This window comes from Rhodnius prolixus, unplaced genomic scaffold, assembly GCF_049639745.1.
Source record: "Rhodnius prolixus isolate KJV_2025 unplaced genomic scaffold, Rpr scaffold_2, whole genome shotgun sequence".
NCBI lineage: Eukaryota > Metazoa > Arthropoda > Insecta > Hemiptera > Reduviidae > Rhodnius > Rhodnius prolixus.
Window position 1 is genome coordinate 40,777,006 of NW_027411592.1, and position 15,958 is coordinate 40,792,963.

At 30.0% G+C, this 15,958-nt stretch overlaps 1 protein-coding gene across 14 annotated transcripts in view; it reads right to left on the bottom strand.

Moving 5' to 3' along the window:
- Nucleotides 1-585: 585 nt before the first annotated feature.
- The window catches only part of TrpA1 (Transient receptor potential cation channel A1), a 57,596-nt gene continuing 42,223 nt past the window's right edge, over nucleotides 586-15,958 (bottom strand). For 8 of the 14 annotated variants that reach the window (XM_074119297.1, XM_074119296.1, XM_074119305.1 and 5 more), the window contains 17 exons: nucleotides 15,400-15,609; nucleotides 14,959-15,195; nucleotides 13,414-13,614; nucleotides 13,129-13,331; nucleotides 12,853-12,965; nucleotides 11,764-11,930; nucleotides 11,481-11,650; nucleotides 11,255-11,399; nucleotides 9,317-9,427; nucleotides 8,928-9,035; nucleotides 7,143-7,391; nucleotides 6,555-6,835; nucleotides 5,698-5,824; nucleotides 4,628-4,903; nucleotides 4,381-4,540; nucleotides 3,597-3,724; nucleotides 586-1,965 (listed from right to left, as the gene is read on the bottom strand). In XM_074119297.1, coding sequence (XP_073975398.1) covers nucleotides 1,807-1,965; nucleotides 3,597-3,724; nucleotides 4,381-4,540; nucleotides 4,628-4,903; nucleotides 5,698-5,824; nucleotides 6,555-6,835; nucleotides 7,143-7,391; nucleotides 8,928-9,035; nucleotides 9,317-9,427; nucleotides 11,255-11,399; nucleotides 11,481-11,650; nucleotides 11,764-11,930; nucleotides 12,853-12,965; nucleotides 13,129-13,331; nucleotides 13,414-13,614; nucleotides 14,959-15,195; nucleotides 15,400-15,609 — 3,045 coding nt within the window. In that variant the 3' untranslated portion in view covers nucleotides 586-1,806. The other 6 variants (XM_074119295.1, XM_074119301.1, XM_074119300.1 and 3 more) reach the window with 6 other exon arrangements.

Consider the following 15,958-nt stretch of genomic DNA (forward strand, 5'->3'; position numbering starts at 1 on the left):
TGCCTGTCAATTGCTTTATCATTCAATGAGTGCAATTGCTTAATCATTCAAACGAAGTAACCTTTGAACATCATTCTCCCAATAGTTGATAAGTGTTACATTTTATTGTTGTACAATTTTTAAAATCTATTTTTTGTACACATCCAAAAGTGTCCCCCTAAACTTCATAATTTTTGTGATTAATTTTTTTAATAAAGGAGGCCAGTTTAAAAAAAAGGAAAAGGAAAAGAAAGGCATAAACTTGTATTTTTAATAGTTATACACAAATATCCGTTTGAAATGAATAAGTTAAAAATAATAAAAAATTAAAAAAATGTAAGAATAAAAAATACCGAAAAAATAAAAGAAATGTAAATGATAAAATGTGTAACACAATAAGGTCGCTGTACATTTCTGTTTGATTTAAATACATTAATATATTATTTAATGTATCAAATTTTTGAATTGCAGTGACTTTTTGGCTTGCCTTTGTATCTTTTAACATACAACTGGGAGTTCTTGTTTCTCACAAATTTCGTCGAAAACTCGAAATTTATTCCGTCGTCGATTAATGCAACTTTTGTTTCGTACTTTTCGCGCCGTTTCCTAAATTTAAGTTCTTTTAATCCAATAATTTCAGTGGGATTCAGATCCAGAGCTCTATGAGGTTTCAAAGGTAGGAGCTTTGTAATGGTACCAATTTAATCACTAGATCCTTAAGGGGTATGCTTTGTTTTTGATGATTTTTGTAATGTGTAGAGATATAGAATTCTATTTTTTTTTTTGTTTACAAGTGTTGGCTGGAAACACTTATGTATCTCCTGAAAATAAATAATTGAATGTTTAAATGAGTGGAAAATGTTCTATAGTTAAATGTGGATCATTTTCAATTATTAAATCAAATTATTAATACCAACTGACTTTATTGCTTTAATTTATAACAAGTAGTGGGTCTTCAACCTACAATTTCTGTAATAATGACCTCCGTAAATCCTGACCTTTCTCCTTACAATCCCGTTTTTAAATAACCCGTATTTTTAACGTACGTCATCTTCTCAGTTTCAAATACATAATGCACTTTACGCAACTGTTCAGCATGCACTGGGCCTCCAAAGGTGCCTCCAGAGAGCAGTTGATAACCTTTTGGCTAATCTGGCTTGCGAGCCAGAGGAGGCACAGTACATGCTGAACAAGCTGCGTAAAGTGCATAAGTTGTCTTTACTCGCGAGTAAAATGTTTAAAACAATTTCCTACAAAAGGATTTCAAACATTCATAAACTTCATACGTGAAAGGTCCACTTGGGTTCACATTTGAAATGTGGATTCGTTTAGTTAAACACTATACATTAGATCTAGATACGTTTATGGATGTACAAACTAAATTCTTACTTTCTGTTCAGTAACCTGACAGATTGATTTCAAAAAGGTCAAAGAAAAAAAAAGTTTAATTTAATACACTATACTAATGTAATTGTTATAGTTATAAATATTTTTCTTTAAACAACAAATTTATTTACTTATATACAAAAAAATAAGCATGTAAACCATCCAATATTATTTACATTAAATACACTTAAAAAAACTCTTACAAAAATTCTGTTATAGATTACAGGCTTATAATATATCTGTTCTATGTTTAAATGTTTTACTTTAATCTATTTTCACTACATATCACAAAAATACATACAATTTATGTTTTGTATTACTTCAATACATATAACAAACAGTAGAGTTTGATTTAGTTAATAATAAGGTATTGTTTATATAATATTTCAAATGTAACAAACCTTTGAATGAAAAACTACCACATAATAAAGAGATTTGTCCTTACTTTAGCGACTGGGTTTTTGATAAAATTAGCGCTGACCTCAACTTATTTCTCACTCTAGGTGAAGTCCATTTGCATCCAGCGCCAGGTACACTTTGCAGTTCTTTTGGTGATACCCCTTCGTCTACTTCATCAGCTTCCGTTTTAATTTCCATTTTCTTAATTAAAAATAAATTTATATTAAAATATTTATCTTTAAATGTGCTTCTAATCTAGAAAATTTTATCACTAATATTTGATTTTTACGAGTATCCAGGAATTCCGTCGCAAAGGATAAGAAATTAAGACCAATTTTGAATATATTTGACATTTCTGCTAACTAGAATCTGAAAATTCAAATTAAAGAATATTTTTGATGAAATGTGTACAAATTGATTTTGCAAAGCAAAATTGAACATTAGCCTTTAGTCAGCATTAATTCTTCAAATAATAATGTTAAAATTAATAATTTAATAAGTAATTTATTAATCAATTAATTAATAATTTAAGATTATTGATAATTCAATTTAATTTTAAAGAGGATTTTTTAAAAAATTGAACTTATAGGCTCGTCGAAAGAAGAAATAAGGATAATATTTTATAGCAAAATATTTAATAGAGGAAGATTATTTTATCACCAGAGTTTTATTTTATTTTATGGAATATACACCGAAAAAATAGGGAATATTATTTTAGCACTATTAAAAATCATTTAATACGAGCATTCAGGCGAAATTCTGAAGATTTGCAGCAGTAAAGAGATAAATTCCACAAATAAATAACGTGGACTCAGTTTCAACATGACTATACAAATCCCAATGGATTGACAATTCAAATGTTTATTCTCTGCTAGTTATCTACCCAAACACTTTTTTCAGTCAGTAAAAACGTGCTAATTCCAAGTATTTTCTCATTTTCTTCTTCTGTACCATCACTCATTGCTTACTTTAAACTTAAGAAGTATGGGATTCAACAATGACTCCAAGATAAAATGAATGCTTTTCCACCTATCTCATTACAATTCTAGAAACCTTGTCGACAATGTGAAACAATGAAGAGGCTCAAGTTAATAACTAACAAAACAATCGTAATACTTTCAGTTGTTTAATATCAATACATGATTCATTCCAAGAGTTGAGGCAAAAAAGAACCTGCAGAATTCTGAATGAGCACAACAAAGTGCAAAAATTCAATTTTTTAATTACAATATTTATGTGTACACCTGTCTTATTCGACTGGAATAATGTACTCTATGAATCAATGGAGCCTGATTGTTTAGGATGACGCTCAACGTTCACAAGAACTCGAAGAGATTTTATTGGAAATAAGTCTGAAACCAAATGAAGGACTTTGCACATTAAACTACCCGTTGCCGAATAGCTCTTTTACTTTTCTAAAATAAGAATTGCTCTTTGTACTAAAAACAGGATTGAAATATCTATTTTTTCAGGCAGGCTTAAGTACCAAATTAGGTGCCCAAAAGGGGACCGAAGTACATAAATCACTATTAACATTTATGTAGGAAATTAAAACTTAAGAGATATCCGAGGGACTAAAACACTTCTGCTTGTTAGTTTGCAAGTTCAAAACACTACACCAAATGACGATGGTCATTATTAGAGTATTACCTTAGAGTATTGATCGTAAGACAGATGCTAAGTCTCTGAGGTTTTTTTTTTTTTTACTTAATGTAATCTGTTTCAACATAATTATAGTGAAATTTGATCATAGAAGTGGAAGAATAAAAACTATTTCAATAAGATTTTCTCATTACACAAGAAATATTTTATTAGAATGGAGAAAACACTACCTGCACTATCAACTTCAGAAGCTGTCCTTGAGAATCTAAAGTTTTTGAGATGTCCTTTAACTTTCTTTTCATCTTCGTAATTTCTTCCGTCGTATAATCGTCATTATTCTCTAAAACCATTTCTAGACCTAGTAAAAATAATTTCAAACTTTTTATGATGCATTAATTTTCAGCAAATTTTAGTTGCAATTGGCATAAACCTTAGTGAAGACTACATTTAGTTACTAACTAAAAAATGAGTTTGATTAAAAAGGTACAGCATAATTGAATTTTAGGAATCAATTGACATTCTATACCTTATAGAAAACCTGTACTGAACAGATCCTAAATTAAATAAAAAATTTCAAGGTATTCTCTTCAAATATTGGCACCTCAGAATAATCATCACCATTAAAGGCATAGCTATAATCACTTATTGTAACCACTACATACATATAAATATTAATGAATGGAAACATTTAATTTAATAATAATCATCTGCGAAGAATGCAAGTTATCCTCTTCTGTTATAGAAAATATTTTTTCACACTGTCAGTAATAATTTTAATCATGAACTCTCCGTTTTAAAAACAGGAATGTATTATAACTGAAAATTTAATATCACCAGGGAGTGGGACTACATCTGGAGTTACCATGAAATGGAAATTATATTTCAAACAAAAGTTACAGATATTTAAGAATATGAACTAAAAGGAAAATAGTTCAACTCCAATAAAATTTCGTCTTAAAGATGTGTCTTAGTTAAAAATTTATTGACCAACAATTTTTGTTTTTCCACACTTACCGTCTTCAGAGAAAGGATTGCAAAACCACATTCTTAGAAGATGATCCAGAAACCCTAATTTTCCTTTATTGTCATTTGGGTATTCTATAAGCTCCTTTTTATCAACTTTTTCTAAACAAACTTGTGGGAATTTTCTCTCTAATTCAGTATGGAGTACTACCTGAGAAATAAAATAATTTTAACCAAAGATTGATGTAATTTGTAAGTATTGTTTAATTTTACCATTTCAAAATAAATTTACAAATACCTGCATTGCTAAACGCTTCAGTTGGGCATTCCTTCTTACACTCTCTATATCACCAACTGCTAAACCAATGAGTAGATTCATAAGCAGAATCGGCATCAGCACCATAAAAAGACCAAGTATAAAGAACGATGTTAATGGAAAAGGTAAGGTAGGGCCTGATTTTCCAGGTTCTAAGTATGGATGAACATAAGTCCCTAGAAAGTCCATTTCTCCAAGCATCATTGAAAACGTCCTCATTAAAGACATTGGTACTGATACAAATGATTTATGTTCACCCTGTAAACATAAAATAAAATAGAAATAAGAATAAAATACATTGCATAAAGATAAAGGACACTCCCACATAAGAAGATTTCTTATTATTTCAAATATTTTATTCAAATTACAGTATGTCTAATGAATTTTTACCCCAGTTTTGTTAGGAAACGAATTCCTCAATTAAAATATTACTATATTAAGATATTCTTCAGAAATGTTTAGATTTATGTTCCAACTTAGGTTCTTAGGCATAACTTCAACCTACTTAGAGGGGTATCCCATAATATTGTGCCAAGATTATTAAAGTAGACAAAATCGGGTGGCCTGTAGAGTCTGCTTGTAAGTAATCTGTATTTTAAAAGAAATCTACAGGGAGGGGTATATGATGGATATTTAATATTATATAAACGAAGTTGAACAGCCACTACTCATTGAGAAAGACAGATCTATGATACAACCTAGAAGATCTGATATGCCCTCTTGGTATCTGTGTGTGTAGTATCTAAGTGTTAGTTTTTAAGAGCACGATGAGTAAGTACGAGTACAAGTGAATGGCCGCATAGGTTAATTGCTTGCCTGAGAAGAAGCAATGATTTTGTGACTCTTCCATGATTTTGGAAATGTTAACGGTATTTCGATTTTTCTTCGGGCTAAGGGAAGTTATGCCCTCTACAAATAATATACTAGTTATGAAATATCTCAGATTCAAATAAATTACATTTTAATTAAATAAATTTAATGCAAATCTTAAGAATACGACATGCTTTTCAACAGAATATATATCTAATTTTATAGTATTATAATATACGAACCCCTGTAAGTAAAATGAAGAAGGCTAGACCAAATGCTATTATCAAAATTGAAAAAACAACCAGAACTTTGATTAAAGTTTGTAAAATTTCCAAGAACATTACAACATATATCCCTACTAAATCAAACCTGAAAATAAATATTACAATTAATATAACTTTATTTTAGAAAATTAAATGATATTCTTTGAAATGGAGGTGTCTCAAACGGTTAGAGGCGAGGTTTTTTGTTGCTTTTTTTTAAATATAATATGTTTGCGAAGGGCTCTTGCTAATAGTACTAATTCGAAAAATGATTTGTTTTCTTCAGTTTCTACATTATGTGAGAAATTATTGTGTTCTACTTCAATGTAGGAATAGTTGTTTTTAAAAACAATAAGGAATATGACCAAAAAAAAATCTTTTTGTGATCAGAGAACCATTTCTCTGAATTGGTTTTTGGTATCGACGTACTATAATCCGAGATGAAAATTTTTCTTCAGTTAGAAAATATCAAGAAACTCGCCAGTAAATAAGTCTATAATTAAATGAAATCTATAGGCATTTAATGACTTCATACAAGAATAAATACTAAACATTCAGATATGTTGCTCAGTTAAATCCATATAGTTACTTGAAAACGATAAAAATCTTGAGTATTTTCCGAAAAACATAATTAAATTTAAAATGTATATATATGTGTGTATATCGATTTTTCTAAAATGATTATTACATTACCAACAGTGGGGTATTTCTAATTGTTTAAAATGAAAGACTTTGGTTTTCTTAACTGTTGCATTTTTTCTTTACATACCTATACATAACTTTAAATTATTAATTTCATCTTTTACTAAAAGAAAAATGAATCAAAATGTAAATACCTCTGAAGATTTAATAAAAGAGTAAACCAAGTCAGAAATACTGTAACTGATGCGCAAGAAATCTGCAAACAGACATAAGTCCCAGAAAATACAGGCACAACCATAAAAAATGCAGATATATATAACAGCCATGTAACTAAATTTGTTGGATCCAACAAATATTGCCATCGTTGTTGGTAAAGCTGTATTATTTCTCTACCTCCATTCAATACCACATAAAATAGAATGCTTAATGCAGTCATATACTCAAATGTTGATCCTGATCTTTTGCGTTCTACATTCTGAAAAAAAGTGAAGTATTATTTTTTATTTAAATAAAAGACGAATCAATAATCCAATTTATAAATTGTTAATCAATGGGATAACTTTAATTACTTTTTACAAATTATAAATAGGTAAAATGATATTAATAATAAAAATTGCATTAAAACAAATAACAAAAATTATATTATAATGTAATTATTGCCAGATATTATGAGAAATTTTAGAGTAAACTTTACTTTTATTTTTATTTACAAATTCTGAAATGCAAGTCCAACAAAAGTCCACATAATTATAAAAAAAAAATTAATGTAAGTTATAAATTACCGTATCAGCGTCACTGCAAGGAATTACTGTTCCATTAATTGTACCTTTCAGTGTTACATTTGTATTTTTAACTGATGAAGCAAAATCCATTAAATTCGACACAAATAAAGTTACTAACATTAAAAATATGGAATAGAACAGTAAGTGTGCAATATGAAAATATTTCCCATAAGTATTCCATTTCATCTGAAGATATTTTTGACTTAGTGGGTGTGCTAATAGTTCTACTCTGCCATGTTGAACCATTGCCTGGAAAAGCATTGATGAATACATTCGTCACAAAATAATAAAATTAGTAACACAATAAATAAATATTTTCCACAATTTGGGATAGTAATATTTTCATATGATCATAATATTTTGTCTAATAATAAGATTATTTATAAAAAGCAAAGTCCAAAAGGGAGGATTATCTCATATCAACACAAAAAATAACCATTTTCTAGATCTTGGATAATTCACGCCTGTTCTCCAGAGGTTTAGTTTTGGCCAAAAATGTATTTTGCCACTAGCCGCTTAGTTAGAGCGGAACATACTACAAAATTCTAGGCCAAAACATGAATATTTTCCAAGATCCTATTCGAGAATCAACCAATCAAATGTTCAAATACTAAGCCTGTGTCGGTTATTTACTAAATCTAATTTTATTTACTTATTTATTTTTTAATATCTGAGGTCATTGACGCCAGGATTTTTTTTTCAGATCAACTAGATTACTAAGACTAGATTTACTTATTAAAAATAAAACATTCGCTTATTAATTGTGTTTGGATTTGGAATAGTTTTCCAATTGCTTATTCACTATTATTTTAATCTAAGCTATTTTAACCAAATTGATGGGATAAATTGTTTATTCTTTTTTTTTTATTGAGTATGACGATCTTTACTAGGAACGATTTATTCTAAGCAAAGATAAATCAAATCAAGAACAGTTGTTCTAAATTACGGATTTATTACGGTTTGAGGAACATTTTTCGATTTATTTGGTACATTTGGTGCAATTCTTTCAATTTGGGTTTATCTTCAAGTCGACAATTCCATTTAATTCGTATTAATTAAAAAAATAAATAAATAAAGTAAATAATAACTTAATATCAGCGCATTTGGATTAAATAATACAACTTATTTTTTAGATTGCACTAATTGCTCTTATATAAAAAAACAAGTGTAATAATCTTTCATATGTGGTGAAAAGACACTAGATAATCTGTGCTTTACAAAAATGAATGTAGTGTCTTTGAATTGGTAATTATGTGATGGTGCATTCTAAGTGTGACAAATTATGTAATCTATTGGTCTAACATGAAAAATATTTTTGTATGGGTATTAAGAAATGTAAGGTTTTCTCCACTTTTCACTTATTAAAACTGTCCGGTAGGACAGTTGTAATAAGGGTTGATCGTCAAAAAGTGCACGAAAAAGCGTAACGTTCAGCCACTTTGACAATATTTTTTCTCTTTTTCTATAAAAGATAAAATTCCCAAATTTTCTTTAAAATATACGGAAAATCCTCCTTTGTAACTGTAATTTTTTTGTAAAAACCCAGATCTAATAGGTTTCGAGAAAAAAGTTGCCGGAAATGAGCAAAAACGGCATTTTCAAAAAATGTTCTTGTTCTTCTTAATAGTGCTAGCATTAAATATTAATGAATTTTAATGTGTTAAACTTTCTATAAACTAAATAAATATGGCATTTAGTGAAAAAGAACTAACAACTTATTCAGCAATAAATAGACATACATCAATATTATTTAATGTAAATAATCTGTAAAATTAAATTACTCACATTTACTACAGGTAGAGGACTTGGGCGCCAATTAGGGTTTCCTAGTACTTTCTGACGAGCACTTACTTGAACAGGTGAGTATTGATAATTTTCAAAAGAGTACTTGATCTAAAGAAATTATATAACATGCATAAACTTATCGAAAGTGTTACTACTGCAGTCCACCAAAACCCATTATAACATCATAAAAACAAAACAAAACAAGTACAACAAACAAACAAAAAGAAACAAAAGTAACTAGACCAACTGAAAGCTTGCATTTTGAATAAGATTTAAACAAACTCAAAAGGTAAAGGTAGGTCTTTATTGTGTCTACATATAGTGTTATTTTAAACAATAAAGAGCACAAGGAGAAAAATAAAGAAGACATACTGAAGGCAATCACTTACATTCAAAGCTGGAAGAGGAATTAAATTTAGTTGAGAGAAAGTTTCACCATTCTTCTGATCCACAGGGGAGTAGACACGAGTACATTGAAGGCACGAAAAGTTGTATTTGATCTGTACATAAGATTAGGTGAATTATGGAGAAATTAGAATGTTAATAGGAAAAATGATAATTATAAAAACGTAAGAGTAGTAAAAATACATGCAGTATTCAATTTTTAAACATTTAAGGAATAAAGAGGTATTTTTATTTTGAGGAGATGTATATTTACAATTACGAAAAGTGGAATACTTTCTTAAGTAACTGTTTTGAAAACACGTAAGTGGGTAAGTTTGGAGTGGTAGACTGCAGTAAAATGTTTAAAATTGTTTCAGGAATTAATTTTTTTTTTTAAATTTATTTTGTAATTTACAATCTGTATAAATATATACAATAAGTAAACAGTATGTAAATAGGATGAACTGGAGCGGAAAGAGCAGGAGGAGAGAAGCTACCCAGCGGTAGCAATCTCTATATGAGATAGGGGAATCTGAAGAGGAGAATATGAGTAGAAGAGAGGAGAGATAGGAGAATAATGACGTTTAGTTCTTCAGACTGTAAGGAATTAAAAAATAAATTGTTTTTTCAAAAGAGTTTAGCTCAAGAATTGCTAAAGCTTATTTTTTTTTTAAACACAGTTGTCTTGCTAAGCTAAGGGAGTTTCGTCTAGGCTTTACATAGCTCTATTTCTTAAAGAGTATATTTTAACGATTTTTTTATCCTAATGAATTGTATTGATGTTCTAGAAAATTACTTTTTAACCATTGCACCTTACCTTTAGTGCCCAAAGGAGGGACCTGATTCATACTGCTTCCAGGTATAGTCGCCCAAATAAAGAAAAGGAAGCTGAGATGGTTGGGTCACATGAGGATGCCTGCCGGGAGGTTACCACAAAAATTATTAAATGGCAGACTAGGAGGCGCCAGAACTCGAGGGCGCCTCGACTTAAATAGTAGAATGACGTAGAGGAAGACCTCCGTCGGGTTGGAGTGAGAAGATGGCGTTTTCAGGCGTTAGAATTGGCACATAAATGTTTAATTAATAAGAATTGAATGAGTAAGCCGCAATACACATACAGCTTTACTAGTTTTGCTTCAATGTTTCAACGGAAAATTTCATTTAGTTGGGCTTTAAGAGAGAGGTGCAGTTAAATCCTTTAAAGTGCCAGTTCGGTCGCCAAGTTTTCCATAATTGATTTAAAAGTCGCAAAACGATCTCTTGGACTTAACATATGTTAGTTAGGCCTATCACTTTGGTTTGAAACATGATTTACAAAGGTTCTTCAAAACTGGGACATACGCTTTTTTAAAAGAATCAGCAAACGCTTATATTGAAACCGATTATTTTATTTTTTGGGGGGGCAAATTCTAAATTTCAAGACCATTTCATAAGTAAATTATAGAAAGAGTCAGTCGTATGAGTGAGGGGCCACGGTAGCCGAGCGGTTGGAGGCGAGGATTTTATTTAATGGTTAATGAAAAAAATTTACAGTAAAGTACGTTTGCTAGTCGCCTCCGTCCACGACACCTAACCGGTAATTGAGCTTAAAGCCCGCCTGAAAAAATAGGCAATTACTTTACTTTACTTAGTCGTATGAGTGTTCACATAATATTTTAATTTTGAATTTAATATTTTTATCTTCCTGTAAAGTAATTTTCAATAAAACTAATGGCCGTTAACAACGAAATATAATCGTCGTAGGAAATTCAAAAATTTTAGCAGGCAAAACAGACCGAACTCATCAATATTATTATGGCTACGGCCTTTCAACACATAAGACAAAATAATAAACACTTCTTAGCATAGCTCTTGACAAATGTGATTATGAACTCAAAGTAATTATGTTATTATGAAATTTGTATATGTTTTCTATTTTACTTATCCCATTGTGTTAAACTTACATAAAAAGATTTGGAATCTTTTTTGCAGTTTGCTTTAGTTATACACTTATCTTGTACGGATTCAAATACTCGTGGCATTGATGCAATAAGAGCGAGAGTTACACATGGATGTTTATCTGATCTTAGACCCATAACTTCCTGGCCTCTGTTAATTATTACAATATTCAATGTTACTTTTTATTCTGATTTTTGGAATAAAAAAATAATACTAAGATTTCATACAAACCTTTTGTCATGAGTAACCATAGCTAAAGCCGCTTCTGGAAATTTATAATATATTGCATAATCTATAGCACTCAAATCAAAATCATTGTATAAAAGTTTGCATTCCATAGATAATAGGAGAGCTATTGAATTTGGTTTATTTTCCATTGTAGCTAAGTGAAGGGCGGTATTCTGAAATTAAATGAAAAATTGTACATCTTGAAATCAAAATTACATTAATTTAACAATAATCAACCCATAAGACATTTACAAAAATGTAAGAAAGTCAGAAAAGAACCACGTACCCCATCTTTATCAACTTGATCTAATAGATGAGAATGAACCGAATGTAGTAATTCCATTGTCTGAGTATATCCACTCATGGCTGCAAGATGCAGTGGATTCCTGCCATTGTGGTCTCTATGAAGTAAAGCTCCTCTATTTAGAAGTAAAGCTACAACTCTAATGTGGCCTAAAATTAAAGAAATCTTTCAACAGGTGAATTGGAGTTTTTTCAACTAAACTATAAAGTGTTCTAAGTAACCAATGGCTCGTGAAACTGATTGAGAAGTAATTAGAAATCTCAAAGTTGCATTAAGAAAGCTGGAAATGCAGTATAAATAATATAGTACAATATTTTTAGAATAGAAGAGTTTAAATTTTGAATATTGTGGGGCATGTGTTGGCCTAGTGGTCATGAGCGTGGCTTTGTAAATGGGAGAATCCCCAGTCGAATTTCGTGTATGGCTACTTTTTATGTGATACATATATAATTTTTATAGTTAAGTATGAGCTTCCGCCTCCGTCCACGATACTTAATTGGTAGTTGGACGTTAAGCTTCGCCAGAAAAAATTGGCCATTACTTTCCTTTTTTTCTTGAATATTGTTGATGATTGAACTGTATTGGATCCATTAGTGATAGCAAATGCCTAAGTTTTCAACTTATTAAGATTCTTTAATAAAATTCTGAATAACCGAACAATGTTGCAATATACCAAACATTGATAATTTTATTAAATAGTAAAATAATGAATTTGCACAAAGAATGAATGTTTTGTTCTCATATTTTATAATTAAATGGGAATTTTTGAAAAAAATATATCACGCGCAGAATTTTAGGGAAATAATTAGTGTTTGTTATATGGTCAGCTAATCAAATTATTATAACAAGCTATTGGAACGATATTGCATCTATCTTCTTAAGCAGATAACGAAGCACAAGCCACTTCGGACAAATGTCAAATTTAAAAAAAAATCTACACAAATCCAAAATTATTAGTGCGTAATATTGAAATCTTGAATGAGGAATGGAATAAATGGTAAACGTAACATGTACACATTCCATCGAAGATTCGTTTAGAAATTTTCAAATTTAATAAGTGGAAGATGTTACCTTGTTGTGAAGCGATATGCAAAGGAGTTAACCCTTCTCCGTCTGTTTCATTAATTATAAACGAACCTTTTTCCGAATCTAATAATTGCTTTACTGTGTTGTATCGGCCGTACCTATATAAATATAATTATATATAATAAAAATAAAATAATTAATTTAATTTTCTGATTTTCAAAACAGTGAGTTAGCTCTGAAATTGTTGACATTAGTTCGGGTTGATTCCATTTATATAAGCATTGGTTTTTTCTGGTCTCAAAAACTTAAAAATTTAAGTACCTGGCGGCAAAGTGTAAAGGACTCTCGTTATTATTATTTTTGAGATTAATAACTGCTCCATGTTTGATAAGATTTTCGAGACTTCTGATATGCCCTTCTCTGCTTGCATAATGAAGTGGTGAACATCCAGTATTATCCTTTTCATTTAATAGTTCTTGCAAACTTTGTTTCGATTGAGCCTTTAAGCATTGTATTAAAATTATCTGATAGTACAAATAAGCTAATTCTGTTCCTTCAAAAAGTAAACCTGAAAATGATTTTAAATTACACAAAATTTTGATTTACCTTGATAACTTCCTCAGCAAATTCATCAAGCCTTCCGCCATTCATCACCACCAAATGTAAGACATTTCTGTCACTGGAGTCTTTAAGACGAATATTGGCTCTAAGTTTAATTAGAGTTAGTACAGTTCTCCAACCCCCGCGGGAACCTGCCAAGAGAAGTGGTGATCTCTTTTCCTTATCAAGACAGTTTATGTCAGCTCCCTGTAAAATAAAAATCTAATATACATCACTTAAACCAAAGAAAATTCAGTACTAGCTTAAATTTAGTGAAGTCATCCTTTAAACGCCACTTTTAAAGACCTTCAAAGCAAGTACTATTTGAACCTCTCATGATATTAAAACGCCAATCAAATGGCCAATTAGGAGGAGACAAATTAATTTATTTGAAAACTTATTAATATAGAGAAAAGTGGTTGAATTTAGCAGTGAACTTTTAGGGTTACTTAGCCACAGGTATTTCAGAAAGATTACGTCTTCATCAGACCTCCCACTCAGACAATTATTGCATTAATATCATTTTATTAGATTATGACGAGGATAAGATTGAACTTTTCTTCTGGAAACTTGCGATTAGAAGAACAATCGTTACTAGTACTTTTTCCAAAATAAATATAAAGCAATTTCTGCAGATGGATGAAAATCCGGGACGGAATAGAACAATAGAAAATAAGCTATGAGGATGAAATCATTGCCATGAAAAAACACCTGTCCAATACAGTCCAAGTTTTCCTTATTCCATTTATTCCAAGCCTAGCAGCATCATTAGGAGAAATTGTAAGTGTTGTTCAGGGACGTATTCATTATTAGCTTGTCAGATCCCAAAATTTAACGGTTTGTTATAATGAGAAAACTAAATTATACAATTGTAATTGTCCATTACAAAGTTAGAAAACATATAAATATTAACCACAAAATATTTGCTAAACTGATAAATATTAGAACTCATGCAAAGGTATTTTAAATTACAGTACTGTAATAGGTTTAGTACTTTTTTTCAAAAAAATAAAGATTGACGTAATTGCCAACTAGTACTGAGCTGTTTAAAAATAAAAATCAATTCTAAGGAACTCAAAATTATGTCTGGTACAAACTCTCCGCGACCTCTGCGTGGCTAGTGTGCTCTGGATTTGTAACGCCGGTCTATGGTTTACAAAATTTACAGTAAAAAAAAAAAAAAAACAGCATTGGCTCTCTAAAAGAAATCATGAAAAATATAGCAATATATTTTTAATTTTAAGTACTCAGTCATAACCTAAGATTTTATTGTATTGTGTTTAAAAATTTAACGCTTCCTACACTTAAACTTATTCATGAGGTTTACATGTATTTATTTATTTTTTGCAAAGCCATACAAATTAGTACAGAACACCTTTAAATTCAATATCCAGCCTTATAATTAACCCTTAAATTAATAGTTATAAATTAAGTTGCTCAGTTAATATGCCATTTTTTTGTTTAGGTATATTCGATAAGCTTAAGAGAGAACTCTTGATTCTTTCAAAACAAAAAACAAATGACAAATTGTTAAATAATCTTAAAGTGTACCTCTTGTATTAAGTACTGTACAATTTCAGCTCGATCAAACATTGCTGCACAATGAAGTGGAGTCATTTTTTGTACATCACAAGACTGTAAACAAGTTATTATCTCTGCAGGTTGAAGACCGAACATTAGTTTTACAATGTCCAAAGCGCCTTGAGCACATGCGAGATGAACAGGCGTTGATAGATCGTGTTGTTGTGTAGAAATTTTTGCTCCAGACTTTAAACAAAGCTCTACTGCCTATTTTTTTTGTAATTAACAAAAAATTAAAGTATGAACAAATTTCATGAAAATCGCCATTTGGCTAAGAAAGACAAAAAAACAAAATAAGCGTTCAAGCCATATCGTGATGAAATTTTCAATTCTTGAATTAACTTTATTTATTAATATATACTCATTCAATAAATTGAATTCATTCATACAGAGATCTTAAAATTTATCTACCTTAAAGTCACCACTGTGAACAGCGGAGTGCAATGGCACATTTCCTTCAGAATCGTAGAAAGAAATCATTTCTTCTCTAGAACAACCTCGTGCTTCGCCCCACTGTAGAAATACTTCCATTGTTCTAGAAGATGCATTTTTGGCTGCTTCATGTATTGGATAATAACCATTGTTACATGGTTTCCTAGGACAAGCATCAAATTCTGTAATCTGCAATAAATGAGTAACAGTAAGATTCAAAAGAATAATAGTAAAGTCAAACATATGTGTCAAATACAATCGTAGCGCAGATTTTAATAAAATAAATTAAGACAAATTATTTAAGGGAGTACCAAAACAGAAAGTGTGGGTATTGATAGCTGACTACAAAGTAGTAGTATTTATCTTCATACTATTGCTTTATTTGGAACTTCCTTTTAGCTTTGAATATGTTAAGCTCGGCAGGAGTAGCTACTAAAGTGTCATTTCATTTAATATTTTCACTTTATATTATTTTATACAGGGTGAACCATTTAAAACGCACCAATCGGATTCGAACTGGGGATCTTCCTCTTACAAA